The sequence below is a fragment of the Rhopilema esculentum genome, unplaced genomic scaffold, assembly GCF_057945365.1.
Source record: "Rhopilema esculentum isolate cy_ngs unplaced genomic scaffold, ASM5794536v1 HiC_scaffold_37, whole genome shotgun sequence".
Taxonomy (NCBI): Eukaryota; Metazoa; Cnidaria; class Scyphozoa; order Rhizostomeae; family Rhizostomatidae; genus Rhopilema; species Rhopilema esculentum.
The window spans coordinates 1,824,645-1,851,834 of record NW_028300848.1 but is presented as its reverse complement, the minus strand read 5'-3'; the positions used below and the strand labels follow the sequence as shown (position 1 = coordinate 1,851,834).

Sequence of the window (27,190 nt, the reverse complement as noted above, 5' to 3'; positions counted from 1 at the left end):
TTGATGAAATTATGGGTTGGAGCGAGGACATTGGGAGTGTTTTATGACCACGCCCTTTACTTTTATGCATTAGGAATATTCAGGCTATCAAATCTCTTTGTCATTGTCCATGAATTATAAAGTTTTTGCAAAATGCGTTAAATTTGTCGCCTGTGGCTATAAATAGCTTAATCACTGCACACCTTTACTGCTTATCATTGCACAAAATCATTTCATCACTACTCGAAGATCATCACTGCACCTTAAAATTATGAATGTTTCTGAATTCCCTTCTCCCTGTTAGAGTTTTTATAACCAACAATGTATACACGAATGTATAACAGAAGGGATAAGCATCTTTAAACATAACGTGAAAGGTTCTTTTACTGTGAGGCATAACGAGGTGATCTGAATTCCGCTGTCTCGCTACAAAAGTGAATTCGTATTCAAGGATGAGAGATGAGGCAAGCGATGAAAACCGTGTACATTATATAATATTCCATGTTTAAGTTCTTGACAAGATTATGACCTCATCAACCGGAACTTAATTCCAAACAGTCCTCTAGTCCTTCTTTGATCTTGTTCTCCTGTTATAAACTCGAGACTTAAATATAACGCTAGCTTGTTCACTTTGCTTTTTCGTTTTTTATTTTCCAGTATAACCAAGGGCACTCAGAATTGGCACTCAGAATTGTGTACAGTCATGCGGACCATGAAACTTTCCTAAAATTAGATAATACAGTATCCGCACACCAACGCAACCTACATTACTAGCTGATAGAGATATACAATGGCAAAAATAATCTGAATTGATTCTAGTGTCATGAGTGACATTTTTGTGACAGGAGGTGTAGAATTTGGCTTCCTACATAAGAAAACCCTTGGCATTACTAATTCATGGAAGAAGCAGCTGAACTTGTCAATTTCTATAGCATAGAATGTTACTATGAACTGTCTTTTTCCAGCATATTTTGAATTTAAGTAATGCAATTCAGTTGCCACTTACTAACATTTCAACGTACTTACGTTTCATTTAAAGAAGTACATGTGTGTACGGTCTATCGATTTCATGCAGCAGAAATACAATTTCCAAGCTTACTGCATGCCTTGCTTAAGATGCAGCATGTGGTATCATTCATAACATACCTTATTGCACTCTCTCTAATGCAGAAGCAAAACACAGTAAACACTTATATTCATCCTGATTAAATGAAATGGAAACCCTGAATCGATAGAATTTACCTAATGCACTTTTCATTGAAGCTTCAATACAAACAACCCATAATTTCTTATCTTTCGTTTACATTTCTGAGTCTGGTCAGTATTTAGAATTTATGAAATATTCATTATAGGTTTTTTTCCAATAGATACACCAGTGTGCTCGTGCGTCAAAGCAAAGTTTCCCAGATCCCCAATCTTGACGCATCTCTCCAATTGTTCTCATAAATTATTAACTATCCTAGTTATAGCAAAAGCTTCATGACTAAAAAGCAATTATATTGTTTATTTGGAGAATGAATCAACTTGACAATGATGATACTCTATTCTTCTACAGACATTTTGCCCATCTATTCGATACCATTTATGGCTTCACAAATCACCTTTATATCTAATCTTTCAGGGCAGCTGAAAAGTAGAAGCAACTAACAAGGGCTCAGATTGTCAATCATTGATAAAGTTGATTGCGAAGAACTGCTGAAAATTTGGAGTTAGTGGGTATGGGCTTGAATAGCTTTGAGGAAGGAAGGAAGGTCGAAATTAGAGTGGACTGTACTATATCAGCAATGTTTTGATCACCGCACATTATTCTAAAACTGATACCGGAATTCTGCACTTTTCAGAAAATTGTGCCCTTAAATAATGGCACGACCCCAAAACCCCAAAACCTATGAAGTTAGCCAGCCCTCCAGGCCACCCCCCCCCCCCACTGAGCCAATCAGTTGGCAAAACTGCTAGAATAGCATAGCGACATACTGTCCTATAGAGTATACGGGGACCACCAAGAAAATTTGGCCATTACTTCGCTACATGGAAACCATTCAGAAAATGCTGATCAAGTGAAACACTATCAGAATCAATTACATGGGGAAGGTAGTAGAATTTATGTTCACTAGGGGATTATAATGCTAGCTGAATTGTCATATTCTCACTTGGATGCTAACGATCTAACCTTAATTCTTGTATTAAGCATTTATGTGCTGCTTTCGATGCCTTTGGGAATAATGAAGAAGTAAAAGATCTATGAATTGTGTTTTTGCACGAAAGTGTTTATCCCTTTGCTCAGATGAGTGTATTTAAGTGCTTTTGGTAGGGCTTATCGTGGCTGTTTAGAATGCTTTTTCCACGCTGTTCTTTTCTCGCAGCTGTTTATGGCAAAGGCTTGCTGATGAAATGGTGATTGGCCAGGTTTGTGTACCGTTTAACAGGTATGTTTACCAGGCTGTTTTGCAATATGCTTTTTGTTCATAGCTTTGTCTCCTGTCTCCTGCAGCGAAATTCGGTATTTCCACTTTTTTTTAAATGAATTTGTCACCTTGTGCTTGTGCCTTTTTTGCAGATTTTTTTGCTGGAATTATGGTGCGATTATTTTGGGCTATGTTTTCACAATCAGTTGTCTGTTAACAGTTTCTTGAGTGTGCCCTTCCATGGGCTTCGACACAGGTTGGGAAGGGGGTGGGGGAGGCAAGAGAAAGTTTAACACTCATAACACTCAAAAATTTTGGTAAAAGCTCAACTGTTTTGCAAAAAAGTAGGGGGAAGGCCCCCTGGCCCCCCTCCACTTCGCAGAAGGCCCTGCCTTCAGTGGCTGATTTTTTTTCATCTATTTCTTATTTAGGTGTTAACGAAAGCAAAGATTTTTTATCACAACGGTAATGTTCAGATATCACAATTGTTTAAAAAACAAAAAGGCTTCGATATATAAGCAAGTGTAAGTTATAATATATTTTTATAGATGACAAGATATATGTGAACAGTAATAACTTTTATGTTGTTATTGTGGGTGACAAGATATAAGAAAAAACTTTTGTAGCTAGGAATTAACTGAATGAATAAATATTTGTTTTTGTTTCTCTGGCCTTCTATCAAGTATCATTCCTAGATTTGAGCTATGTCATGGCGATTTTAAGCGGTTTTATTGTTAGAATGAAGGCACTCAAAAGACATGAAAGACTACTGTATTTATGAGGCGTAGTTGCTGCAATGGAAAGAGTTAATGATAATCGTTTTATAAAGTTGTCCGCTTGTTCTATCCATAGACTATGTTCTATCCAAAAAAGGTTGGCAAAGGAGTGAACTCTAGCTCTTCCCCGTTCAGATTCAGTTGATTTTCCAGTTGAGGCCATGTCATTTCTTTTGTTCCAGGGTAGAAGGGAGGACCCTTCTTTTTGCTGGAAAATTTTTCTTTTTATCTTAGAGCAAGTTATTTGCTAGGTTCAAGATGTTCAGGGGGAGTATTGCTTTAAGGAATCAAATCTTTGCATAACTTTCGTCTTGGTGGTGCTTCGACATCCCCTGCTCCTCATTTATCCGAACATGTCCAAGGCTTCCCAGGGTTTTTTAAATGAAAATTTAGAATTGCACATTTTTATCTGGAGCACTGTGTTGAAGGAATCATTATTGGTTCTGACAAATATAAACTAAATGTACATGATTCTCCGGTACAGGTAGCTTGTGTTCAAGACCAGTGGCGTAGCCAGGGTTGATAGAGTGGAGGGGCAAAGTGGAGTCCAACAGGAGAGGGTCCGGGGCTTTACCCCCGGGTAAATAATTGCTGACCACACCCTTAAGAATTTGGAGAAACGACGCATTTTGTAAATGCGTTGGCTTTTTTACATGGCAATGGTTGGCTAATCAAACGTATAAGTTTCAAACTAATGGAGCAAAATTTGCATAATCCCCGACAAGAATTTCAGAATCAAGTTCTTTTAAGGATTGAAGAGTTTAGAATTTTAATTTCTATTTTACCGAGAATTTCTAAAAAACATTAAGGACTTTTCTATATAAACCCCAAAACGAGGGGGAATTGTAAACCTTTCTGTAAAGGTGCAGACTAGGGTCCCCTGCGATCAAATTGAGCAGAAAATTTTCGCGACCACGCCCTTTAGATTAGCTTCCTCCCCCTGTGAGCTACTAATTTTATTGCAGATTTGCACTTTTCTCCGATACCAACCCTCTGTGCATTGGGGGGGGGGGGGCTACTCCAGACCCCATAATTGAAATTCGAGGTTTGGATATTGTTAATGTAATATCAATCGGCAGAAAAAGCAAGTAAATTTTTAACTCAACTTGGAAGCAAAATTACAAAGTATGTGATAATAGAAAATCACAATTTCGAGCACATGACAACCAATGTGAGATCTTGGTTATATAGAATCACGATAAACCACAGTCAACTATATAGAATCTTGAAAAACAAAATTGTATTTGTTGAGTGACATTTGATCGCGATGTAATATATAAAGTTTTAAAAATCTTTATACCGTCTTTTTTCGAGCTATGCCAATTAGACAAACGAAACGGATGACGATAAAGCAAGGTATTAATAGTAATTGCATAACAGCTTGAGAAGTAAATGTTAAATTGTCTACAATTCAGTTGTCGGTCTGTTTGGTTTGACCGTACAATTATAAAATTTAAATTCGAAACTGATGACAGGATTGATTTTTTGCTCTAATTTTAATGTTCTATTCTCTGATTTAAGAGTTTAAACAGGCTCCTGCTTTGACACTATCAACTCCATGCTTCCTGTATGTGTGACTTAAAAACGATATAATGACTATGAAGTTCGTGAAAATTATATTTCCTCTACATCGAATATCTTCTATATCTATAACCTATATATCCCAATAGGTCTTTGTTTAATTTTAGTGCCATCTTTATTATCTTTTTTGTGTTTCATCATTCACCCCTTTGTATGTTTTTCCTGCAAAATTTTTCCTTTATCTTTTGTTCGTTGAATTGAAATTTTAGAACTACACAGATTTTTCTTTAGAACTGCAAAAAAAATTTAAGAACTGCACATTTTGTGTAGAACTGCACGTTAAAAAACTCTGGTGCTTCCAAAGTTGTCTGTTATAATACCTATCGGCAGCCTTGCGTCAGACTCCTTGGTCATTAAGACGATTTGATATGATCATCTTGTAAGGGTTAATTGCTTGTTTTATTTGATGCCATACCTATTTATGATTACTTTGATTTAGTTTTCTCTATCTTGCAAATAACTGTTAGTGGTGTAGCCCCGTAGCTCTCAAGCTTTTCGAGCAACAGCACCTACAATCTCGGACAAAATTGTTGACAAAAAATGCAATTTCTGTAATTTTTTCTTTATCTTTTCCCTATAAATTCTAGGGGAGAAAGTTATTTTTGAAAGGAAAGTGAAAATATGAGCTTTTCTTGAAAAGTCTCGACCATTTTGTCCGGGGTTGTAGCACATTCGAAGTTTTGGTATTGATTGGCCGCCTCCACTTCCCTAAGCCCAACTGTATTTTAGATACTTTTTATTATGATAACAAAAATTGAAGGTTGGAAAAAGGATTTTAGCAATGTGAATTTCAAAGTATATTTTAAATACATCAAGATTCATATGCTGATTTGAATACGGCAGAGTTGTCGATGTGCTACATACTTTTTCATGAGTTGCGCATGTGACGTTACTAATGTTACACTTCCCAGGAACATGGACATTTTTGAGGGGATGGGGGGGGGGGTTGGATACTAATTTGATTTTGGTGCCACGCCCTTCAGGTCGCTGGTAAATGATTGAAAAGCCTATTTTCGATATTCGGCTTTCAACTTTACGGTAAAGAAGATGAATAATGTAAAATTTTGGCGTTATTTTGCTACTACTGCCTACCAAAAAATTAATTTTACCGAATAGAAGCGAAATTTACCGAAGGACACAGAATTATTGGGGGGTGCCACACGCCCGACCTCCTCCGCTAAATCAGTACCTGTCTAGGATCGTATCGCTACAGAAAATTCAAATAAAGCCCTGGCCTTCAAATTTCTCAAAAATAAAGCCCTAATCCTCCTTCACACTCTAATAGAGACAGTTTTTGCGTTTATGATTAATGTTCATTTAGGCCCTTCACATTTAGAGCATTGCATAGTTCCTTTTTGCAGACGCAGCGTTCTATTATGCATATTATGCAAGTTCTATTATCATACTAGAAATTTTGCGTGACGCAGCATGCCTATCTTTTGTATTAGGATTGACCCTGCATAGGATTTGCTGAGGTAATGGTATTCCTTTATAAACTGTATTACCTCATGCCTCTTTTAGGTAATTTTTTGGTAAGTCATCATTTCGCATCTTAGGAAACTGCTGACATAGCGCCCCCCCCCTCCCCCGGACTTTCTTCCACCTAACCTTGGACTATATAAACCAAGGGCCGGATAAAGGCTCTGCAGGGCTCTAGGTTGTGACAAATTTCTAATTCTTTCCCATTGTCCAGCACCCATTTCTTTCTTAAGGTTCTTAAAAAAAATGCATATAATACATTGGGATAGGATTTGGCCTTCTTTTGCGTAGAAAGACATTTTAATTCTAATACTACAGTTCTAAAGTTTTAAATTGGTATTTCATGCTGCTATTTTAACAAAATGCCCTATTCACACTAATAAAATTTTCACAAAAACAGATCCACAGTTTTAATTTACAACTCAACAAAGCAAATCAGATTCACGCTTATTTTAGACCTTGATTGTTATATAAAATACATATTATTTTATAATTATAATATAATGATGTAGATTAAGTTTGGTTGTATGAGTTGCCCGTGTAGAGTAAGTATAAATGAGTATGTTAGTTTTTTTTGAGCGACTATTCAATATCGTGACACCCATGAGTGTCTGTTGCTGCCCAGGAACGATTTCGATTACTTGCTTTATAGGAAAATGCTCACTCAATCTGGTACTTAGATAGTATGTTACATTCGAATTTATGTTTTTCGTGATTTTTTTCTTTCTGTGTTTAAGGAAATGTTATGGTCCCCTTTTCGCAGAAAACAAAATGTTTTACTTTTTTAGGGAAGAACAGAACTCCTATTTTGTCGCTTATTGATTCTTGCATAAGGCAATTAAATTACATTTTTTGCCTCTGTGAAGGGCTCAATTGGATTAAAAAATCTCCGTATGGATCCAAGATGCACGGATTTGTATGCGCAATCCTACTACGAAATTTTGGCGGCAATTATTCAACCTCAGAAGTGAGAAAATAATTGATCCTTTACATCGATTGAAGGCTATTGTCCCTGTCATCATATTTTTGTTTTTTTGTTTTTTATAAGATGCTCCTTGGATTTTGTTTACTTCATATTCCAGCGCATCTTTCAGCATAAACTTTGCTCTACTGTCCTTTAAAAACGTCTTTATTCATTTTGAAAAAGCAGACATTTTGATAAATAGATTTAATAGCTGAGATTAAACCAAATCGAAAGATCAGAAACAATAAGTTTCTTGTCGTTTTGTCGCCAAGTCTAGGAATGCAATCTACGAAGTTCCTCGATATGGACATCTTCCGCCTTAATTTGGATCCGTACCTGTTTGGATCCGATCCCAACCGTTTACACGAGACCTTTTTGGGATCGGATCCAAACGGGACCACCTTCAAAAGCGATCCCAAAAGGGTACGGATAGCAGATTTAAATGGGACCGAATCCGCTAGGTCCAGTGTAAACGCAAAGCCTATCCGTACCACTTTGGGTCCGATCCCGTGTAAACAGGCCCTAAAATTAAGATCTCAAAACTTTTCCGGGTTGCCAAAAATAGATATATGAATCATGCAATCAGAATGCGAGAACAAAAGCTTTTGCAGGAGCTTCTGCGGTCAAACCTGAAATGCTGTAGAATTCACTTTAAAAGAACCACTGTGAACTCACTTCTTTGTGAATTCACTTTAAAAGAACCACTGTGAACCATTTTACGGAATAGTGCCGTACACTACATTACCTTATAATCAGTACATCGTACGAATTGATACCTTATATTCTCTATATTACCTCGTGCTCGCTAAAATTTCTCCATCAAAATTTAATCTAACTCGGTCCTAGTTCACTACTATCCTAAACTGTCCACTAAAGAATATTATTAATCAACAAAATGAATATTTAAGAAAAAGTACCGTATTTTTGATTGTGTCATTAGTCATAAAGCAATTATTTGCCCTGTAAGCTCTTAATTTTTTTTCCTTTTGAACATAATTCAAAATGTACACGATTTGTTTGCAAAACAAAAGAGTTTTTGCAGAACATCCTTATTATTAAACCAAAGAAACGCAACCATCTGGTCTGTTCATTGCTGCGCTAATTTACTTTTGGCTGCTAATTTAGATCAATTAAATCACCACTTCCTTGTGAAAACAGACGCACTTTGCTGACGACTTAAATTTTCCATTTGTTGGACTACACAATAGAGTATTGTTACGTATCCAATCGGCAACGTAGGCTAATACTCTATTGTTTCCTACATTGTAAACGCACTGCAAAGCCTATTGTTAACGCTGAACGGTTGATTGACAGGGCAAAGTGCTTGTCAAATCAGCGGGTCGGTAGTATCACGCTCACTGATTGGCCAATTTTTTATTTAAAGATGTCTTGAGCGACTTTCATATCAGTTGGTGTATTTCTCGTTCGTTCGACATACATGTTGCTGCCGATTGGTGTTGAAGATTAAAAACTCTTGTTGATGACTGTTTGAAATTCCAAGAAGCATTTCAAAATGGAAATGCTGTTTTTTCGTGTCTTTGTTTGCCTTCTTTCGCCACCAGCTCTGCTTTATGCCTCGACTGATATACCATCTAAAAATGTGACTGTGAAATCTAAGAATTTCACAGCAGATGAAGACATAAGATCTGCATTTGATTCAGCAATCGATGAGACAAGTACCCAGCTTTCAGAAGCTTTGCTTTTTCGGTATCCGAAATTATTAGCTGTGGTGAAGACACTGGTCAACAGAACTTTAAACGGCAATCTTGGCCAGTTTGTGAATTTGAGTGACGTGTGCAACTCTGCTGGATCTTTGCTGAAAGGCGTAAGCGATAGATGCCAGGAGCCAGAAATGTCACAAGAATTAAGAGATCAATGTACTTCATCAAACAAAAATTCAGAATCGAATGGAAATTTAACTTTAACTTCTGTTTGTGAGTCTAGTTCAAATCAAAAGCATTCCATATCTCGACGATGGATCCCTTCCATACCGTCGTTTCCGTCTGGTACATTTCCTCCAGGTCCGTCCGATGGTGATTCAGGGAATAATTCATCTGGTACATTTCCTCCAGGTCCGTCCGGTGGTGATTCAGGGAATAATTCATCTGGTACACTTCCTCCAGGTCCGTCCGGTGGTGATTCAGGGAATAATTCATCCGGTACATTTCCTCCAGGCTCGACCGGTGGTGGTTCATCTGATGTACTTAACCCCACAACGAAAATACCGGTCCCGGTTACAGCCAGTAGCAATGATAGCAACAGCACCACTCCAAATAAAGGTCCTGATTTTAACCCAATAGACTATTATTTCTTCGCAGTTAAAGTTCTTGCTAGAACTGTTGCTATATCGTACGAGAAAAGATGTAAGAATCTTAATGGAGTTTACAACAGTTTTGAAAATACATGCCAAATTCAAGTTACACGAGAAACAGTGAGTAGAGAAAACAAAGAAACAAAGAATACAAGCATATACACCATAAAAAATGTCAGCCTTGTAAGAAGACTCAACAATGTACCAAGATCAAGAATGCCCATATTTTACATAATAGTGATTGGTAATACAGTAAGCACAATTTCCTCGGTTGCCTTGATTCTCTCTTATATGTTTCTCAAGACAACCTTTTCAACATTTGACAAAAATGTAATATGTTTGTCAGTCTGCTTGTCCTTGTCACACGTTTTGCAATTTCTTGTGAACTGGCTAAATCAAAAGCCTATATGGTGCAAAGCGATTGGCATCTTACTGCACTGGTCATTGCTCGATTCTTTCATGTGGATGGTTGTGATGTCATATGACTTTTTCTCCACTTTCTCCTCCAAAATGCTAATCATTGATCGAAAGAAGAAGAACAGGTTCAGAAATAGCCTCATTTTTACTACACTTTTGTCGACATGTGTGGTATTGACATGCATCTTTCTCGGAATTCCAAAGGAGGATTTCTCTGGCTACGGCATCAATGGTATATGCTTTGTTTCAAAGTTTTGGGCAAACTTATTTGGCTTTGTTCTCCCAGTGTCACTCATTTTGGTGCTGAATATTGTCTTTCTTGTCTTCAGTGTAATGAGAATTCACAGAATGAAGCAAGATAATAAAAAAGCTTTGCAATTTAGCAACTCCAACCCATCAAAGAAAAAGATTGCCGTTGGCCTGATAACATTAAAACTATCAGTATTATTTGGTTTGGGCTGGCTCTTTGGATTTCTGGAAGGGTTTGTCCGTAGTGAGGTTCTTTCCTACCTCTTCTACATTGTTGTCTCATTTCAAGGTGTTGCCACATTTCTTGCATTTGGAAACTTCAAAGATTTTAGGAATCGATGTATTAGGCAGAGAAAGGACAACAGTTCCTAGAAAATCAACAGTTTCTCGAACTTATTACACTGAAAAGTTATCACAAAAAGTCCTATCTATTGCACGAAGTAAGAGAAGAGGTAGTAGATGAAGAAGTACAAGAAGAGGAGAACAAAAAGGGGAAGATAAAGCAGAAGAAGGAGTAGAGGGCAAAGAAGAAACAGAGACGATGATTTCTAATATGACAATAAGAAGGCAAAACGGCGATCATGTCTTTTCTCTACAATATAAAACAATTCGACAGTTTTTGCTTTTTGCATACAAAGAGAATAAAAGTAACCAGCTTGTACAAAGTATATCAATCTTGCACAAAGTTTTATTTCTACCCGTTTTTCTTTGACGTTACTTCAATAAAAACAAATCTGTGTTCACGTGGGAAAAACGATATAACAACGGTTATCGGCACTTTAAGGTTCCCTGTCTACTCTCTGCTAGCAATCTGCTCTGTCTGTTGTTCTTATGTTTTAATTAGGATCGGTGTTGTCGTTATGTCGGCGTTGCTGGCGCGTTTCGGTTTTTTTATTGATTAAGAGAGTAAATTTTCTAATCACGTTTGTAGAGAAATGGCTAGTGGAACTGGAACCTAATTACACAGTGTTTGGTTTGCATTCGTGAAGTTTGGTCTGCATTAATTAACTGGTAAAGTCTCATGTCTCAAAAAACTGCGAGAGAATAGTTTCTTTAAGATGATTCATAGTTATTATGATTCAATGCGTATTTTTGAAAAATAAAAAAGGGAACCATCAACAGTTTTCCCGGTAAAATCTTCCATAATATGAGTGTCATTTGTCAGGGGTCTCGGTGTCCTTTGAAACAGAAGTTGACACAAAAGATGACAAGGCAATCACATGTAAAACTTAACAACCGACTTATATTCGCAAATTGTATGCGATCTTGTGAAATTTGATTGCAACCTTCTGAGTCGTAAATTTGATTTGTTTGCTCAGCTTGACTTTTTGCGGACATTCCCATGCAAATAAAAATCCCAGATAAAGATAAACCGATCAGTGACCATCGTTTGGATTTATGCCACCTATTTTACCCTGTCATTTTATTCACGAATTCGGTAGAAAATAGGTCAAAATCAAGCATTTCAAAGTTTTCCGACAAAAATTTTATTTGGAGGGGGTCGTGGACGTTAATTTACATAAGTATCACGTGACAGCGTGACGTAGAAGTTGACAAGCGGAGACAGGCCTACACTTGAAATGTATAGGGTTTTCGCTACTCGCTCACAAAAAGTTGATTTATTATGCAAAAATGCATAATTTTGAAATAGATTTTGTCACTGGATATTGTTATGGGATGTTGTGTATTACAGTTTGAGCTATGTTTAACGCGACAGTTTGAGCTATGTTTAAAGGGAAAACGCGACAAATAAAATAATTTAACAACAAATTCGTCAGAGGAAAGAAATGGACGTAGTGGTTTGGAAAACGGGATCAAGTTAGAGCAAAGGAAATGAAGATACTGGGTGGGAAGGTTCTTACTCCTAGAATAGAGGAAATTGTTTGATTTATGAATTATTAACAGCTTTCTACTCTCTGTCCTTCATCCTTTTTCGATTGAAATTTGGCTAGGGTAGGAAAGTTGCTTGAGCATTTTCTTATTGTTTGCTTTGTTTTTATCGTCTTATGGGCTCAGCATACACTTGGGTTTGCTTGCAATTGCATATCTTCGGACATTGCTATCTTAGTCTTCCTTGCAAAAATGATTTATACAGTGACATATCAAATTTCTCTTTCGACCCTCCATATCTTGGAAACACCTCTGCGCACGCCCAATCAACATCCAGATTCAATCATCCCATTATCATCATCCAATAATTTGTCCTTTCGGGGGGGGGGGGGGGCAATGCTCCCCATTCAGCAACTGGTCCAATTGAAATGCTTTCAAGGCCGAGGTTGTAAATTTCTATTACGTGATACGTTTCACAGTATCACGTGATGCGTTTCACAGTATCACGTGATACGTTTCATGCCAAAATTCAAATAGCCTATTTGGGGGTCTTGACAATACACCCCAGATCGTGGCAATATTTTTCAAACACGTTTAGATAGCTTTCACCTACAAGTATCAAGAGAGAAAAAAGTTGGCGCAAATTTAGGTGGCGCAAGTCCTTTAAGTCTTGGAGCACTGACGTCAGTTTCCAAGGTCAAAATCAATCACCCCCCTCTCTCCCACGGAACAATGTTTGTTTATTTATGAAATGGGTTAGGATTTTAGGAAGCACTTTCTTTGCGCTTCTTTTATGATATTTTTCTAAATTATCAACATTGTTTTGGGGGGAAGGGAGTGCGGAAATAGGAGTATCCGGAAAATAAATTGAAAAATATAAAAACCCAACGCAAATTGCTTGGTGTTCTTAGTACTTTTGGCAATGGTTTGAGGTAAGATTGATTAAAAATGCTCCACACCGATTTAGATTTCGCTAAATAGGTTTCGTCGTTTTTGTTGAATTTAGATCGGTTAAAGGAGATTATCACTGCCTTTTTCTACTACAACTTAACCACCTGTAATACAGAAAATCGACAGTTACTGCTGCATTGCTACATACAACAGTGCCGTTGCTGCACTCCTTTAGAAGTATAACTAGAAGGAGGAATTTCGTATTAATTGCCAGTGACTGCTAAATGATCGAATCTACTGAATATAGGTTTATTATCTTTTCATTCTGTTCAGTCTAATAAGGACTGTACCTAAATAGCTGAAAGGTAGTCTAGTTTAATCTGAACACATTTCTGATTTATGATTGTTGTGAACCTTCACTTGTTTAGTGGGTTGACATCGAAAGGTTTATTGATATAACAAGAGGACCACTAATGCAAGAAAATTTCAAAATATTGGCAAGAAGGATAATTGGATCATTTTTGACAAAAAGGGGGCTGAGCACTACATCAATCGTATTACTGTGAAGTTTATCTTTGGCGTGCTTCAAACATCGATCTTCTTTTGCGCCGAACTACATGAACTTATTAAGTCAACGGCTTTTGTCATATTCAAATATTTTAGTTTTAACAAGCCTTTCGCACGAGCCGTGTCAATGTGACATGGGCTGAAGATGTTATTTCTCTGCAGAACATTCGTCAAACTCTGCGTTCAGCTTGAAAAAAATATTTGTCTCCATTTATCAAGCAAAAGCTACGAGCTCATCTGACGAGGACCTGTATGATGGCATATTTGGCACATTTTGGCACTCCAAATGACACATTTTGCAGATGATTTGATACACCTACGGAAGCTTGAATAATTTTACATAAAATCTTTGTATATAGTCATTCTTACTTTCCACCCAAATTCACTTCTCATGAACTAGTCATGAACAGGAACTTTTTAAGCAACCGCTTGTCTCATTACTCCATATACCCGAATAAGAAGGAATTGTGCTGCTTCCTTGATTGTGTTTAGTTACGCTCACAAATGAAAGAGATTTTCATTCATTATACCGCAAAAACATCTTTCCTATAACGTTTCCTATTCTGAGAAACCCTGTACGCAAATGATCTCAATCTTGTTACAACATTGTTATGACATTCTAACAGTGGTCGACTCAAATTGCTAGAAGGGCCTACTTTCCATAAGATCTTCGACTTGCTGCTGAATTCAATCAATGGTTGTGCAAAAAGCAATTGGCTGTAGTTAATTAATTGAAGGTAAAGAAGGTGAAGAAAATACAGCTTTTGTTCAATTGCTTTAAATGGAAAGATATCCTTTAATAATAAGTAGTTCAAACGATTCTATAAATCAAGGAATTAAACTACATTCTTTGCCACAAGACAGTCTCGTACATTTAACTTTCAGTGTGTATTTGGAACATCCCAGTTATTAGTGAAGTTTCTTTGAGTACCCGTACATCTTGCCTGGTCTTCCTGGCCTGCCGCGTGGTCCGCGGGGTCCCCCAGGTCCTCTTGGTCCGGGTGCTCCGTCAAATCCGGGTTGTCCCTTCTTACCGGGTCTTCCTGGTCTTCCTGGAAAACCTGGTCTACCTGGGCGACCTGGTCTTCCACGCTTCCCTGGACGACCGGGTAGTCCGTCTAATCCTGGTCGTCCTGGTCGTCCTCTTTTTCCTGGTCTGCCTGGTCTGCCTGGTCGCCCTTTTCGTCCTAATGTGAGATCAAAAGAAGTGTACGGGACTTCGGAGAAACGTTTTGAGGTATAAACGTTTATACAAGTTAAATACAAGGCACTTTCAATTAGAAATCAAGTGCTGAAAGGTTCAATTTATCTATCAATGAAACATATTCTTAAACTGGCTATCATAATTTCAGTATTAAATTGTTCTTACAAAACAGAAATTTTGTTCAAACACAAAATTCTAAATATTCTAGTATCTGGTTGACGTGGATTTGATACTAATAGCTTCAAGAAAAAAGTTTTAAAACTACTGCTGTCTTCACTTAAGTTATGTTTTGATCAACGACAATTTCATATTCTTTTACTACCTAAACACTGCTCTCTTAATTGTATTCGATAAAATCTATATAACATTAAAAACAACTTCATATCCATCGTTTGCAGCAAGGGCAGCTAAATGAAGAGAGCCACAGACATACCTTCCTCGCCTGGGGCACCTGGGGGTCCCACTGGTCCTGCTGGCCCTGCTGGTCCTGGTGGTCCTTTTACCACTTTGTAGCCGTAGCCTCCATATCCATCTTCCTCTTCACCGTCAATGTAAAGGGCATTTGCGATTCCTGAAAGGCGAAATCAGCTACAGTAAAATACTAAACTTGATAGCATAGTTTTGCAATTGAAGAGAGTCGAGTATGCTTTTCATACTTCGATACTGTAATACGTAGACTGCATTATTGGGCAAAACAACAAGAACCAAATCTATTGCTAAAGACAAACTTGTCTTTGTAACACAATAAACCAAAGGTATATCGAAAAAGAAAATGTTTTTCATTATGTTTGTTTATAAAATTGTGATTGATAGAATTATGTTAGCGTTTATCACATAGCTAACAGAAGCAAAACTGATTCAATAGCATGCAGGATTGTAAAATTTGCTTACCCAGAATCAAACTGCAAAGTATGATTGCCTTCATCTTGAATTGTCGATAACTGGATAACGTCAATAACCCTTCGATGCAGACGATGCTGGAGCACTGACTGTGGACCTCATGCAAGCCAGCTTTTTTATAGATAACCAGTCACAGTTGTGGTTAAACTGCTTGATTCGTTAACTGTTTCATCTTGTGATTAAATTGTAGTTTCCTTCTGGGCACGTTACATTTTAATCGAAATTTAAATGGCAAAGTGTCTCTGAAAACCCGTGTGAATGGAATGCATAGCCCGCAAGATGTTGATTGAGGAAACTACGATTTTTTACCTGGCCTACCCGCAAAAATATTAATATGATGAGTTCATTTAATAGTATGAGATTTCTTCCAAGCGTGCTTGTGGGGCTAGTTAACAGCGAAATGTAAGGCCATTATTGATATTGATATAGTATTGGATTTTGTACTGCGAGAAGTAATAGCGAAGGGGTATTGTTTAAACCAAACCTTGTTTAGTCAAAAGTTTAGTGAAAAGTTTAGTCGTTTTGCTACCCTGTTTAGTGTTGTTTAGTCGTGTTGAGTGTTGTTGAGCAAAGTTTGATCCTGGTCAAAAATGTTTAGCGTTGTTTAGTGTTGCTTAGCAAATGTTTAGTCGTTTTGCCACCAATTAAACATTTGTTATGATCGCGAAAGCGCACTAGCTGTGGAAATCCAAAGGTTTTCGTCTGTTTTCGTAGGTTTTCCTGTCTCTACGTGACCTAAAAAGCCTTTATGAGACATCTGCATATCTCGTTGCACGCTACTGTGTCTTCTTCAACGGTCAACTTTGTTGTTAATCTGCCAAAAAATATTTTCTTTCCCCGTCGCTTCATCCAATTCTTATGTTTATCCACTGCTTGTGCATGCAACAAATAAATTAACAGCAAACTCCTATGCAAGATCTCCTACAACCCAACAGCGTTATAGACAGCTCGCAGTTCACCAAAGTTGAGTGAAGTTTAGTCAAAAGTTTAGTCACGTTTTGCCACCCTCGCTACGCTCAACTTCACTAAATTAAAGTTGAGTGAAATATTTAGTGAAATGTTTAGTCGTTTTGCCAGGGCTTTACTCACTAAACTTTTGTTTGGGGGCCAGCCCTGGTAAATAAGTGCAAAAACAGCCATTTTTACAAAATAATGCATTTTACCTATGCTGCTTACATTTTTTTAGGGGAGAAGGATCAAGGCCCTCCCGGCAAGTCAATTTTCGAAAGAAAGATACTCTATAGCCAGTACATTCAGTTTCTTCAGAGATTTTCTCTAAAGGTCATTAACTAATCAAATGCAGTTAAACAATCCAAAACTGAATCACAATAAGTGAGCAAAATTTTCTGTCAGACATTCAATGATATTATTTGTTTTTTTTCAGTCATAAACTAAGGTTGATGAAATTGTAGCAAGGTCTAATTATAAAAAGTAGCTGTACCTAGCAATAAATGGTTTTTTATCATACTATCTGGTTTATTGATGTTGGAATGAGGGGGTTCGGGGTGGTGGTTGAAAGGGTAATCATAGAGATTCATAATAAAATATAAGGCCCTTTTGTTGGGCAAAAACTACGGGCATAAACCTGTACTAGATTATTTGTTATATATTTCGAATAATTCGATGGATGTTTACCAAACAATTAAGTCAAAGAGACACGGTAAAAGGCATATTTATTGATGCATATTTTATATTTCTTTTTATTTGTAATTCAAAGTTCTTGTCCAAGAACAACGAATATTAAGTTTTCCAAGAACAACGAAAATTAGGCCTTTTTTACCAACTTGTTGAATGTTTTTTTCCTGTGAATAATACGGACCAATACAAGTGGTTTTGTGATAAATACTTTTTATACAAATTTCCATAAACAACCAGCTCCCCAGTCTTCGCTAGATATCTTGAAATAAAACAATAAAGAAGGAAGTAATGCTTCGTTATTGCGAAAAAAACATCATTTGCATTATTAGAGAGAAAATTGGAGGCGAGAAGAAAGCAAAGGAAACATTGAATGATGAAGGGGAATAAAGGGTTATTATATAAAAACCCAGGGGCGAAAAGGAGTTCCTACCTGGCGCCATCCTATTCTATACAATGAGCTTACATTTTTTGCATGTAAAATTTTCTTTGGATTCTTTTATTTCTTAAAACGATCTTGAGAAAACAAACGAAAATATAGTTTCAAAGTTATTCTTCAATCTTACAACTATTGCACGCTGATTTATCATTCAATTGCATTCAATCCTAGCATCATTTTGATTATACAATATACTTTATCATACACAGTTTTTATGTCATTTAAAACCAAAATTATCAAGAAGTACTTTTCAAGAAAGACTATTCTATATTTCAATCATGGCACAGTAAAAGTTTGCCTAGCAATTTTGCAAAATATTCCGAAATGCAAAAGAATCATTGAAAATCCTTTCTTAGGATAACTGGGAGTACACACACCGGACTAATGCAACTAGATTAATTTTTAAGCTTTTTAAACAAGAACATACACGTACCAATTGGGTGTCATTGGCAAACTTGTAAAAAATCTTAGGGCTTGATGAGGGATTTCCTCACCGGTTTGCTTATTGAAAGTTCCTTCATTTCGCTTGAACCAGAAGAATTGATGTCATACTTATATCTGATATCTTATGGTGCTTCTCTTTGACCCTCTCGTTGTCTTTGTCATTTGAATGTTTTCAAAATCATATAAACAAAAGAGCTTTCAGATCTAGATTAGATAATACCCCTTTACTTTCCTGTCTCGTAGTACAAAAATCCAATACTTAAATCAAGAACTTTTTTATTTGTTTTCTATAAAATACGATTGCATCAGCCAGAGACTTAAATACTATTACCAGCATTCAAAATGAGCCAGGTACAGTTATCAAAGCAATTAGAGAGAAACCGAATATCAATATTATTAGTGGCTTTTTATTTCGCAGTTAACTAGCCCCACAAGCACGCTTGGAAGAAATCTCATGCTATTAAATGAACTCATCTTATTAATATTTTTGCGGGTAGGCCAGGTAAAAAATCATAGTTTCCTCAATCAACATCTTGTGGGCTATGCATTCCATTCACATGGGTTTTCAGAGACACTTTGCCATTTAAATTTCGATTAAAATGTAACGTGGCCAAAACCAAATTACAACTTAATCACAAGATTAAGCAGTTAAAAAATCAAGCAGTTTCACCACAATTGTGACTGCTTGTCTATAAAAAAGCTGGCTTGCATGAGATCCACAATCAGTGCTCCAGCATCGTCTGCATCAAAGGGTTATTGACGTTATCCAGTTATCGACAATTCAAGATGAAGGCAATCATACTTTGCAGTTTGATTCTGGGTAAGCAAATTTACAATCCTGCATGCTATTGAACCAGCTTTGCTTCTGTTAGCTATGTTATAAACGCTAACATAATTCTATAAATCACAATTTTACAAAACAAACATAATGAAAAACGGTTTCTTTTTCGATATACATTTTTTGTATATTGTGTTACAAAGACAAGTTTGTCTTTAGCAATAGATTTGGTTCTTGTTGCTTTGCCCAATAATGCAGTCTACGTATTACAGTATCGAAGTATGAAAAGATACTCAACGCTCTTCAATTGCAAAACTGTGCTATCAAGTTTAGTATTTTACTGTGGCTGATTTCGCCTTTCAGGAATCGCAAATGCCCTTTACATTGACGGTGAAGAGGAAGATGGATATGGAGGCTACGGCTACAAAGTGGTAAAAGGACCACCAGGACCTCCAGGACCAGCAGGGCCAGCAGGACCAGTGGGACCCCCAGGTGCCCCAGGCGAGGAAGGTATGTCTGTGGCTCTCTTCATTTAGCTGCCCTTGCTGCAAACGATGGATATGAAGCTGTTTTTAATGTTGTTTGAAGTTTATCGAATACCATCAAGGTAGCATGTGTTTCAGTAGTAAACGAATATGAAATTGTCGTTGATCAAAACATATAATTCAAGTGAAGATAGCAGTAGTTTTAAAACTATTTTCTTGAAGCTTTTAGCAACAAATCCACGTTAAAATCAGGTACTGGACCTTCTAGCAATTTTGAGTTTGGACAAAATATCCGTTTTATAAGAATAATTTAATACAAGAATTGTGATAAACGGTTTAAAAATACGTTTCATTGATAGATAAATTGAGCCTTTCAGCACTTGCTTTCCCATTGAAAGTGCCTTGTATTTAACTTGTATAAACGTTTATACCTCAAAACGTTTCTTCGAAGTCCCGTACACTTCTTTTGATCTCACATTAGGACGAAAAGGGCGACCAGGCAGACCAGGCAGACCAGGAAAAAGAGGACGACCAGGACGACCAGGATTAGACGGACTACCCGGTCGTCCAGGGAAGCGTGGAAGACCAGGTCGCCCAGGTAGACCAGGTTTTCCAGGAAGACCAGGAAGACCCGGTAAGAAGGGACAACCCGGATTTGACGGAGCACCCGGACCAAGAGGACCTGGGGGACCCCGCGGACCACGCGGCAGGCCAGGAAGACCAGGCAAGAAGTACGGGTACTCAAAGAAACTTCACTAATAACTGGGATGTTCCAAATACACACTGAAAGTTAAATGTACGAGACTGCCTTGTGACAAAGAATGTAGTTTAATTCCTTAATTCATTGAATAGTTTGAATGACGTATTTGAAAGGATATCTTTCCATTAAAAGCAATTGAACTTAAGCTGTATTTTCTTCACCTTCTTAGCAATTTCATAGATCACTGAAGTAAACATTCTATTCAGCGACAGATCGGAAAGTTTAAGGGAGTGTAGGCCCTTCTTGCAATTGAGACAAATCGGCGTGACCTAGATATAGTGAATCATTCAACTTCTCTCAGCAACCTAGTAGTTACAGGAACCTTTGTTTACACGCGAAACGTGGAATGAACCACAAAAGAGGGAGGACGTTTAGACTAGGCATTACTTGACCATTTATTTTCAACTTCATTTCTCCATTGAAGTGTTGTTATGAATTATGATGCATGTCAGGAACAAATAAGTGTCAGTATCAGTTATCTAATGTTTAAAGGTGAACTGACACGCAAAATTAACTTGATCTCTATTGAAAGTCTATCTGGTCAAAACAATCAGGGCGTTTTCAGTTTTTGAAAATTAAGCACCGTTTGCGAGTTTTTGAGCGCTAAAGTTCATCACCGACAACCTTCCGATTAACTGCGAGTTCGTCCGAGCTTTGTCAAATCCGTGACGTCACAAACACCACATTAGAATCACAGAATACACTTGCGCCACTTGGAACTGGAAGCCTTTTCTGACTTTGGTTGGATCGACTTGATTTTGCGAAAGAGGATCGATCGATACGTTGAAAATGGATTCAGACTCCGATACAGAATTCAGTTATCCTGATTTACAACAACAGGCAACGATTCGCCCTTATATGTTTGAGCCCCTACCGCGGTCACAAAGAGATGCAGCTTGTGGGCCTAGTCAAAGTGACAACACCGAGGATATGGAGGATGAGGATGATGTAAATACCGATAGGATAGGACACACAGAATGGTAATTAGATTTTTACTTCTGCTTTTAAAAGCTGAGCTAGTATTACCATCAGTAAATGCAAATTTTTGTTAACTAAGATAATCACGAGACACTACAATATTGAAGATCGCTATTTGTACAAAATATAGAGACTTGCCTTGAATGATAGTGTCTACCTGCCGAAACAGTAAACCCATGCTTTCCTGACTGATTCAGGTGTCAGTGTGGCAAATGTTTGCCAATGCGAAAAGGAAGGGAGAGTGTCTGCTGCTTGGAGATAGTCGAAGTAAAAAAACGAACCGGAAGACTTACATGCATAACAGACCACGATGGCTTCAAGTCACTATGCCTTGATCATCATGTCGTAGAGGATGCGATTTATCAGTATGTGGGTGAGGTGGGAGGCTATGTCGACGATACTCCCGCTTTTGAGTAAGTTTTTATGATTTCTGGGTCTTAAATTTTCTCATTTTTTTCGTTATGGAGAAAGTGTTTTAATAACTTTGCGAAACAATATTGAGTAAAACAATCTGAATGATCAGTTTTGGACCTGCTTTTTTGAAAAGCTGACTCGCGTCTCCAATGAACCCAGTCGCATTAAAATTTTTGATGCATGTTTGGCAGATTTTTTTTCTTTGGATTGTGATTTTTGCAGATATTTTCTTCTAGGGGTTTTTATGAAAACTTTTAGACCAAGCCCCCTCCTAGCATTTCCATATTAAACTGTTATCTTGATTTATGCCAGTATCTTATTTTTTTGTTGCTTTCCAGACTTTTTAGGCATGTAGCTTATCGCCAGTTTGTCAGGTGGATTTGGCGGCGGCTAGGAAAGCATGTAAGGAAAGTCATTCCTTCTTGTTCGGTGGCAAAGATTAGAGCCAAGTTTCCATCTGAAACATATACGGGGTTCAAGTTATTTGGAATTGATCACTGATTATATCAGGTAAATAAAGCAGCATATTTTGAGTATATGTGTATTAGCCTTGGACCACATACATTACATTATATTTCCATTTGGATATATATAGTTTTCTTCCTGTAGGGTTTTTTCATATGAAAATAGTAATAATTGTGTTCCCTTGTTACCGAATATACATTTCTACATCATCTAGATATACATTTCTATATCATTACCGAAAAATCCCTAAATTTTTAATTTCTTTACTTCTCTAGCATTTGCATTATTTGCCTTTTTTCTTTTTCTATGTAGAGGTTTTTTGTTTTGAACTTGGTTGTTTTGTTCCTCTGTATGCCCTGCACAAGATGTCTTTGAAAAACGGGAGATATGCTGACTCACAAGCTCTGGCTTTGATACCTTTTTATGGCCAGCAGAAAGAGGATCTGGACTTTTGATCAAGGCATGACAATCACCTGCTTGTGCATATGTCATTAGCTCTTTTCTTCTTTCAACTGCCTTCTCCATAATGATCTTTGCATACTCTAAAAAGTTTGAAAATGACACATCAAATCAAATGAGCAGGTAAAAAGGATAAGATGATTATTTTTAGGCACTGCCAACAAGAAAGACTAACCATATGTGCTTTTTGACTTAATTGGTTTAACCACACCAGTTTGTTTGTACTTTATATATGATATTTGCCATCTTTTCTCCCCATCCTTTGTTTCCAATTGCTGTCTGCCAGTATTTTCATTGAAATGAATAGCTGCCAGAAGAACCCTAGAAAATAAAAAGATTATGCTGATCCGTTGTTTACAGTGAAGCACAAACTTTGAAAGACACATACCAGCTCGTTGTTTCGTAGCGACATAGAATATTCCTTTTAATCCTGTATGCCAAATATCACATTATGCATAATAGAATTGCAGGATTATTCGATAGCAGTGTCTTTCTGGTAAAAAAAAGCTATTTAAACCAGGTAAATAACAAGCTTCCTTAAGATATCATTAACCAGGGCTATTATGTCTCATTGATATTTAGGAACCAATAAATGGATAACATGTGCTTGATTGTTACCTTGCTGTCATTGCCTGAAAGTGAAAATGTGTATGCTTTGGGGCAAAGTGGAGAACAATGTTATGGAAAGATTCAAGATGGCTTGTCTGTTCCACAGGTGAAAGCTTAGCTATGTCATTAAGAAGTTGTGTTTTGGTCAATTTGTCTTTCAATTCTTTATATGCAGCTTTTCCTGAAAAAAGAGTATTTGTGTTAATCAATGTTTGTTGTCTCATAAGAAACACAAACACAAATAAAGGCTTTTTAAACATGATCCCATCCAACAAGTTTTTGGCTCGCAAAGTCGTTTATTGTTTATTCTACATTTTTTGTCATGTTTGAAAATTTTTGCATAAGATACCTTTTATCAACCATTCACGCTCCATAGGCCCATGTTCACAGCATTTAAAAAGTTGTCCATCATGTCCTTCGTGCTTATTAATGATGTGGTTGAAAAGAGAAAGCCACTTTTCCTTGATTAGTTGTGGACTATCTTTGCTAGTTGATGCACACCAATATACATGATTTTTTATTGATGGCACCCATTCATTTACCACAGCTGTTGTCCTCTTCTTGCCAATTTCTTCTACCTTTCTTGCAATCGCTGGTAGGAATTTTATATCAGTAATTGAATTTCAAGCATGATTGTCATTTTATTTGGATTAGAATATAGCAGTAAATCAATGTTTCAACTCTTTAAGAAATAATCAATACAATAAAGCAATATTCATTTACAAATGAAGTTATAAATTAAATTTCAGTGGAATGTGTAGATATTTAAACATTTGGCCAACAATTGATATTTTAAAGAGTTGGAGGAGTTTTTACATCTGATTTGTAACATTCATTTATAAATCAGTTGAACCTTTCTGTCTATGAATTTATTTAATGCCAATTGCTATGCAGCAAAGTTACAAAGCAACTCACATTTTGCAACATGGAAGACATCAAAGCGGTGATTCTTGTCTGAATGACATTCTCTCATGTATTTTTTAACTCCAGCATGTCTGTCTGTGACAAGTGTCGAGAAGTTAATACCTGCAGCTTTCACTTCATCCAAGCAACGTTTTAAACCTTCCAGCTCCATGTGATATGAACCACCAACTTCATTGCTCTACACCAATAAAAAGGGAAATCAGTAGACAAAGCATCACATGCTTAGAGTCGAGGGAGGTCATAGTCAATCATTGGAAAAGCTCTTTTGGACTTAAACTGAAACTTTGCTTATAGGTTATACCTAAAGTTGTAAGAATATTTTAGGTCTCATTTCATAGTTACCTGTAGTGTATTAACACTGATTATTTTGTTTGATTCCAGATTCATCAATGAATAGCTCCCATATTTGGCAGTATGACCTGGAGAATCCATTCTGGCATCACCTCCCAGTGTTCTGATACCCTGACTGCTTCTCAAAAGTTGCTGTTGAACAGACTTCCAATGTTCCAAAATTGAGGGAATCAAATACAGTTTTTGGATCCTATGATAAGTCCTCTCTGTGAAGCTTGGTGTTTGCATATTGTGAAAAAGTAGCAATATTTTTGCTGGGGAGCACCCTGACAACAATGTACTTGCAGCAATGACAAAATTTCCAAGTGGCATATCACCAATTAGTGGCTGACTTCTCCATTTTCTTACATGACCTTGCAGACATGATGCTTCAACTTGTACCATTGAGCCCACCAAGGAGGTTGAGATATCAATACAGGGACCAAGACAAACTGAGCAAATTGCGAAAAGCTGCAGGAGACATGACTCAAATACCAGGAACTTTCTTTCAAAGTGAGGTGGAATCTCCTTTTCACATTCAGACTCGGCAGATGAGAAAGATGATGCTTGAGGATCCCAGTTTTCACTTTGTGATCCACTGCTGGTTTCAGATTCTACCTCAGAAAACTCATGGGACTCAGCAAGACCACTGCTCAATTGTGGTGAAACTGTAGATAAAAAATTTTAAAGAGGAACACCATCTCTTAATTATCCTCAGGCATAAATTACTGTCTATTGTGCTCTCAGACTTGAACTACTACCTCCCCCCCCCCCCACCCTTAAATTTTATCTACATGTAGCCTGTATACTCTCTTTTCTGTTTACCTGCTATTAGGAAAGTCTGCAAGGAATATTTTTCTTGTATGTTGAATGATCTAATCAGTTGACAACATTTTGACAGAAATTACTCTACAGTTGACAGAATTCAAAATCCAAAAATAATTACAAATAAAAATGTATGACATGAGAGAAACAAATCAAATTTTACCTTCGTTCGCCTGATCTGGTACTCTATGGATACATAAAGGATGCATTTGGCTGTCTGTTTGTATGGCTTTATGGACAGACTTTTTTTTCCGTTCAGTTTGGGTATACCTGTTTACAGTCTCTGTTTTTTCTGTTTGCACTGATACACTAACTGGAAGTTGGGTGTCTGTATTGCAGCCAATGTCTATAAACAAGGGCATTGCAAGTTCTGTAGAGTCTTCTTCAGAGGGAGGAGACTGCTCTGCCAATAACTTTTGCACAATCTAGACCAGTATGTAAAAATTAATCATAATTTATTTATTATATAAATTCCCTAAAAGTCCTTTATTTAAGTTTGTAAGCAGAAAACAGGCTTGAAAAAGTTTCCTGTAGGGGCAGACACTTAGTCATATATTGGGGGGACAAGCCATTTGCTTTGATAAGATGATGTCAAATTGTTCCATTGTTTTAGACCCAAAGCCCATTTTCCTCAAAAAATATTGGGGGCAACCACCCCCTCCTCCCAGGTGTCTATCACTGCTTTCCTGAAAAGGAGCCTGAGACTGCAACGCCCCTCCAGTTTCATTCTGGTATACATTTCATATGTTTTGAAAATTATTTAGTGCTTGAAACCCAAAGCTCCTACTGCCCGCTTTATTTTACATTGATAGCATAATAAAAGTCATCTCACAAAACTCACATTTTGTTTTAGAAATATTCACATTATCAGGGAAGCTGGAAAGGGGGGAAGAGGGGGAAACTGCACTCTTGCCCTTTGATAGGAGGAGCAAGGGGGCTAAAGTGCCCTTGTTCTCAGCCTTTTGTATTTATTAAGGGGGGCATGGCCCCCTCACTTATTTGCAAAACACTGGAGCTTTTATAAAACCTTTTGTTATGATTGTTATATTTTATCTTGTCCTCTCCACTTAACCTGCGGCGGAGCCCGTTAAAATAGTATCGAAAGTAGAAATTGACTACTTTCGGGCAATTAAAAGTGGGCATGGTCGGACTGGGGGGAGGGGCATATTTGGAGTATTTGCCACAGCATAACCAAAAAATTTAATAATACGTGCAGCTTTAAATATGAAAATTAAAAGAAGCCGAATATACTGTGTTCTGAGAATCAATGATCTAGAAGGTACTATGCAGTAACAGGCTATGTAAAATTAATATGGCTTGACGAACCTCATGACGGGCTCTCTTCATTAGCGCTTTGCTTTTGCCAGCAGCAGTAACAGGGCTTTTTCTTGGGCTAAGGCTTGGCTCCAGCTGTTTCTGAAATTTGCTCGCAAACCTGCTCCCCAAATACGGTCTTTTCCCTTTGACATTACACTTAAATTTGGGTGACGAGAAGTCGAATTCCGTTGGAACAGCATCCGCTTTCAATTTTAACTTAAAACGAATGCCTGTTAATTCCATTAACTCGGGATTCCTCTCGAAGGAAGTTTGCTTGAAATGGTCTTGACAAAGCGCTGCTCTTGGACCGGGATTGAAGTTTTCCCTTTTTGTATTTCTAATCCACTGTCTACGTATGATAGGGTTTTCGGGGAATGTGAACAACGATTTTCCTTTACCAGTGCAATTATAAGCTGAACAACCAACCATTTTCTTTATCTGCAATCACAGGCCACGTTTATCTCGTCGAAAAGTAGCAGAATATTAACAAGGTGTCTGGTCACTTCGTGCGTGATTTGTATTCGAGAGATGAAAACATGGTGTTTGTGACGTCACACCCGCTAGGTCACATGAAATGCCGATAATGGCCGAGTCGTTAACGATAATTTTGTGACATTTGAGGCAGAATTGCAACGAAACGGAAAGCAATAATTAACCGAAAACTTGAAATTAAGATTCTACGCGTCATTTTCTACATTATATCAAAAAATAGTTTTGCGTGTCAGTTCACCTTTAAGGAAGTAAAGAGCTAGCAAAACTAGAAAAACGTGGGGGG

At 37.3% G+C, this 27,190-nt stretch overlaps 4 protein-coding genes across 6 annotated transcripts; 3 read left to right on the top strand and 1 right to left on the bottom strand.

The window, feature by feature from the left end:
* Nucleotides 1-1,570: 1,570 nt before the first annotated feature.
* Nucleotides 1,571-13,881, top strand: LOC135684894 (uncharacterized). 3 transcript variants are annotated; one of them, XM_089115883.1, is made up of 2 exons: nucleotides 1,571-1,695; nucleotides 2,343-13,881. In XM_089115883.1, the coding sequence occupies exon 2, from the start codon at nucleotides 8,698-8,700 to the stop codon at nucleotides 10,531-10,533; it is 1,836 nt and encodes a 611-aa protein (XP_088972009.1). In that variant the 5' UTR covers nucleotides 1,571-1,695; nucleotides 2,343-8,697; the 3' UTR covers nucleotides 10,534-13,881. The 3 variants fall into 3 exon arrangements, with proteins under 3 accessions (XP_088972009.1, XP_065056660.2, XP_088972010.1); XM_065200588.2 differs by lacking the exon at nucleotides 1,571-1,695 and adding an exon at nucleotides 1,983-2,070; XM_089115884.1 differs by lacking the exon at nucleotides 1,571-1,695 and having other exon boundaries at nucleotides 6,376-9,256; nucleotides 9,308-13,881.
* On the top strand, nucleotides 13,167-20,239 carry LOC135684899 (uncharacterized). Its single transcript, XM_065200594.2, has 5 exons — nucleotides 13,167-13,189; nucleotides 14,368-14,686; nucleotides 18,762-18,891; nucleotides 19,213-19,359; nucleotides 19,816-20,239. The coding sequence occupies exons 1-5, from the start codon at nucleotides 13,167-13,169 to the stop codon at nucleotides 20,091-20,093; spliced, it is 897 nt and encodes a 298-aa protein (XP_065056666.2). The 3' UTR covers nucleotides 20,094-20,239.
* A 644-nt stretch (nucleotides 20,240-20,883) lies between these two features.
* On the top strand, nucleotides 20,884-21,987 carry LOC135689385 (P2X purinoceptor 7). The gene is made up of 3 exons (XM_065206585.1): nucleotides 20,884-21,074; nucleotides 21,270-21,485; nucleotides 21,825-21,987. Exons 1-3 carry the CDS (start codon nucleotides 20,884-20,886, stop codon nucleotides 21,985-21,987), a joined length of 570 nt encoding a protein of 189 aa, XP_065062657.1.
* Nucleotides 21,988-22,197: 210 nt separating this feature from the next.
* LOC135689377 (uncharacterized) lies at nucleotides 22,198-26,844 on the bottom strand. Its single transcript, XM_065206574.2, has 8 exons — nucleotides 26,425-26,844; nucleotides 25,262-25,523; nucleotides 24,286-24,941; nucleotides 23,935-24,121; nucleotides 23,369-23,611; nucleotides 23,029-23,200; nucleotides 22,586-22,731; nucleotides 22,198-22,493 (listed from the first exon to the last, which is right to left on the bottom strand). Exons 1-8 carry the CDS (start codon nucleotides 26,842-26,844, stop codon nucleotides 22,198-22,200), a joined length of 2,382 nt encoding a protein of 793 aa, XP_065062646.2.
* Between the last annotated feature and the right edge of the window lie 346 nt (nucleotides 26,845-27,190).

Bases quoted from the DNA above. Each gene is read 5' to 3' on its own strand.
- LOC135684894 (XM_089115883.1), top strand. From the start codon at position 8,698: ATGGAAATGCTGTTTTTTCGTGTCTTTGTTTGCCTTCTTTCGCCACCA.
- LOC135684899 (XM_065200594.2), top strand. From the start codon at position 13,167: ATGATCGAATCTACTGAATATAG. The intron at 13,190-14,367 runs GTTTATTATCTT...TTATTAGTGAAG, and splicing joins ATCGAATCTACTGAATATAG to TTTCTTTGAGTACCCGTACA. The intron at 19,360-19,815 runs GTATGTCTGTGG...ATCTCACATTAG, and splicing joins AGGTGCCCCAGGCGAGGAAG to GACGAAAAGGGCGACCAGGC.
- LOC135689385 (XM_065206585.1), top strand. From the start codon at position 20,884: ATGGATTCAGACTCCGATACAGAATTCAGTTATCCTGATTTACAACAA. The intron at 21,075-21,269 runs GTAATTAGATTT...TGACTGATTCAG, and splicing joins AGGATAGGACACACAGAATG to GTGTCAGTGTGGCAAATGTT. The intron at 21,486-21,824 runs GTAAGTTTTTAT...GTTGCTTTCCAG, and splicing joins GACGATACTCCCGCTTTTGA to ACTTTTTAGGCATGTAGCTT.
- LOC135689377 (XM_065206574.2), bottom strand. From the start codon at position 26,844: ATGGTTGGTTGTTCAGCTTATAATTGCACTGGTAAAGGAAAATCGTTG. The intron at 25,524-26,424 runs GTTCGTCAAGCC...ATACTGGTCTAG, and splicing joins TGAAGAGAGCCCGTCATGAG to ATTGTGCAAAAGTTATTGGC. The intron at 22,732-23,028 runs GTAACAATCAAG...TTTATTTTCTAG, and splicing joins TTTCAGGCAATGACAGCAAG to GGTTCTTCTGGCAGCTATTC.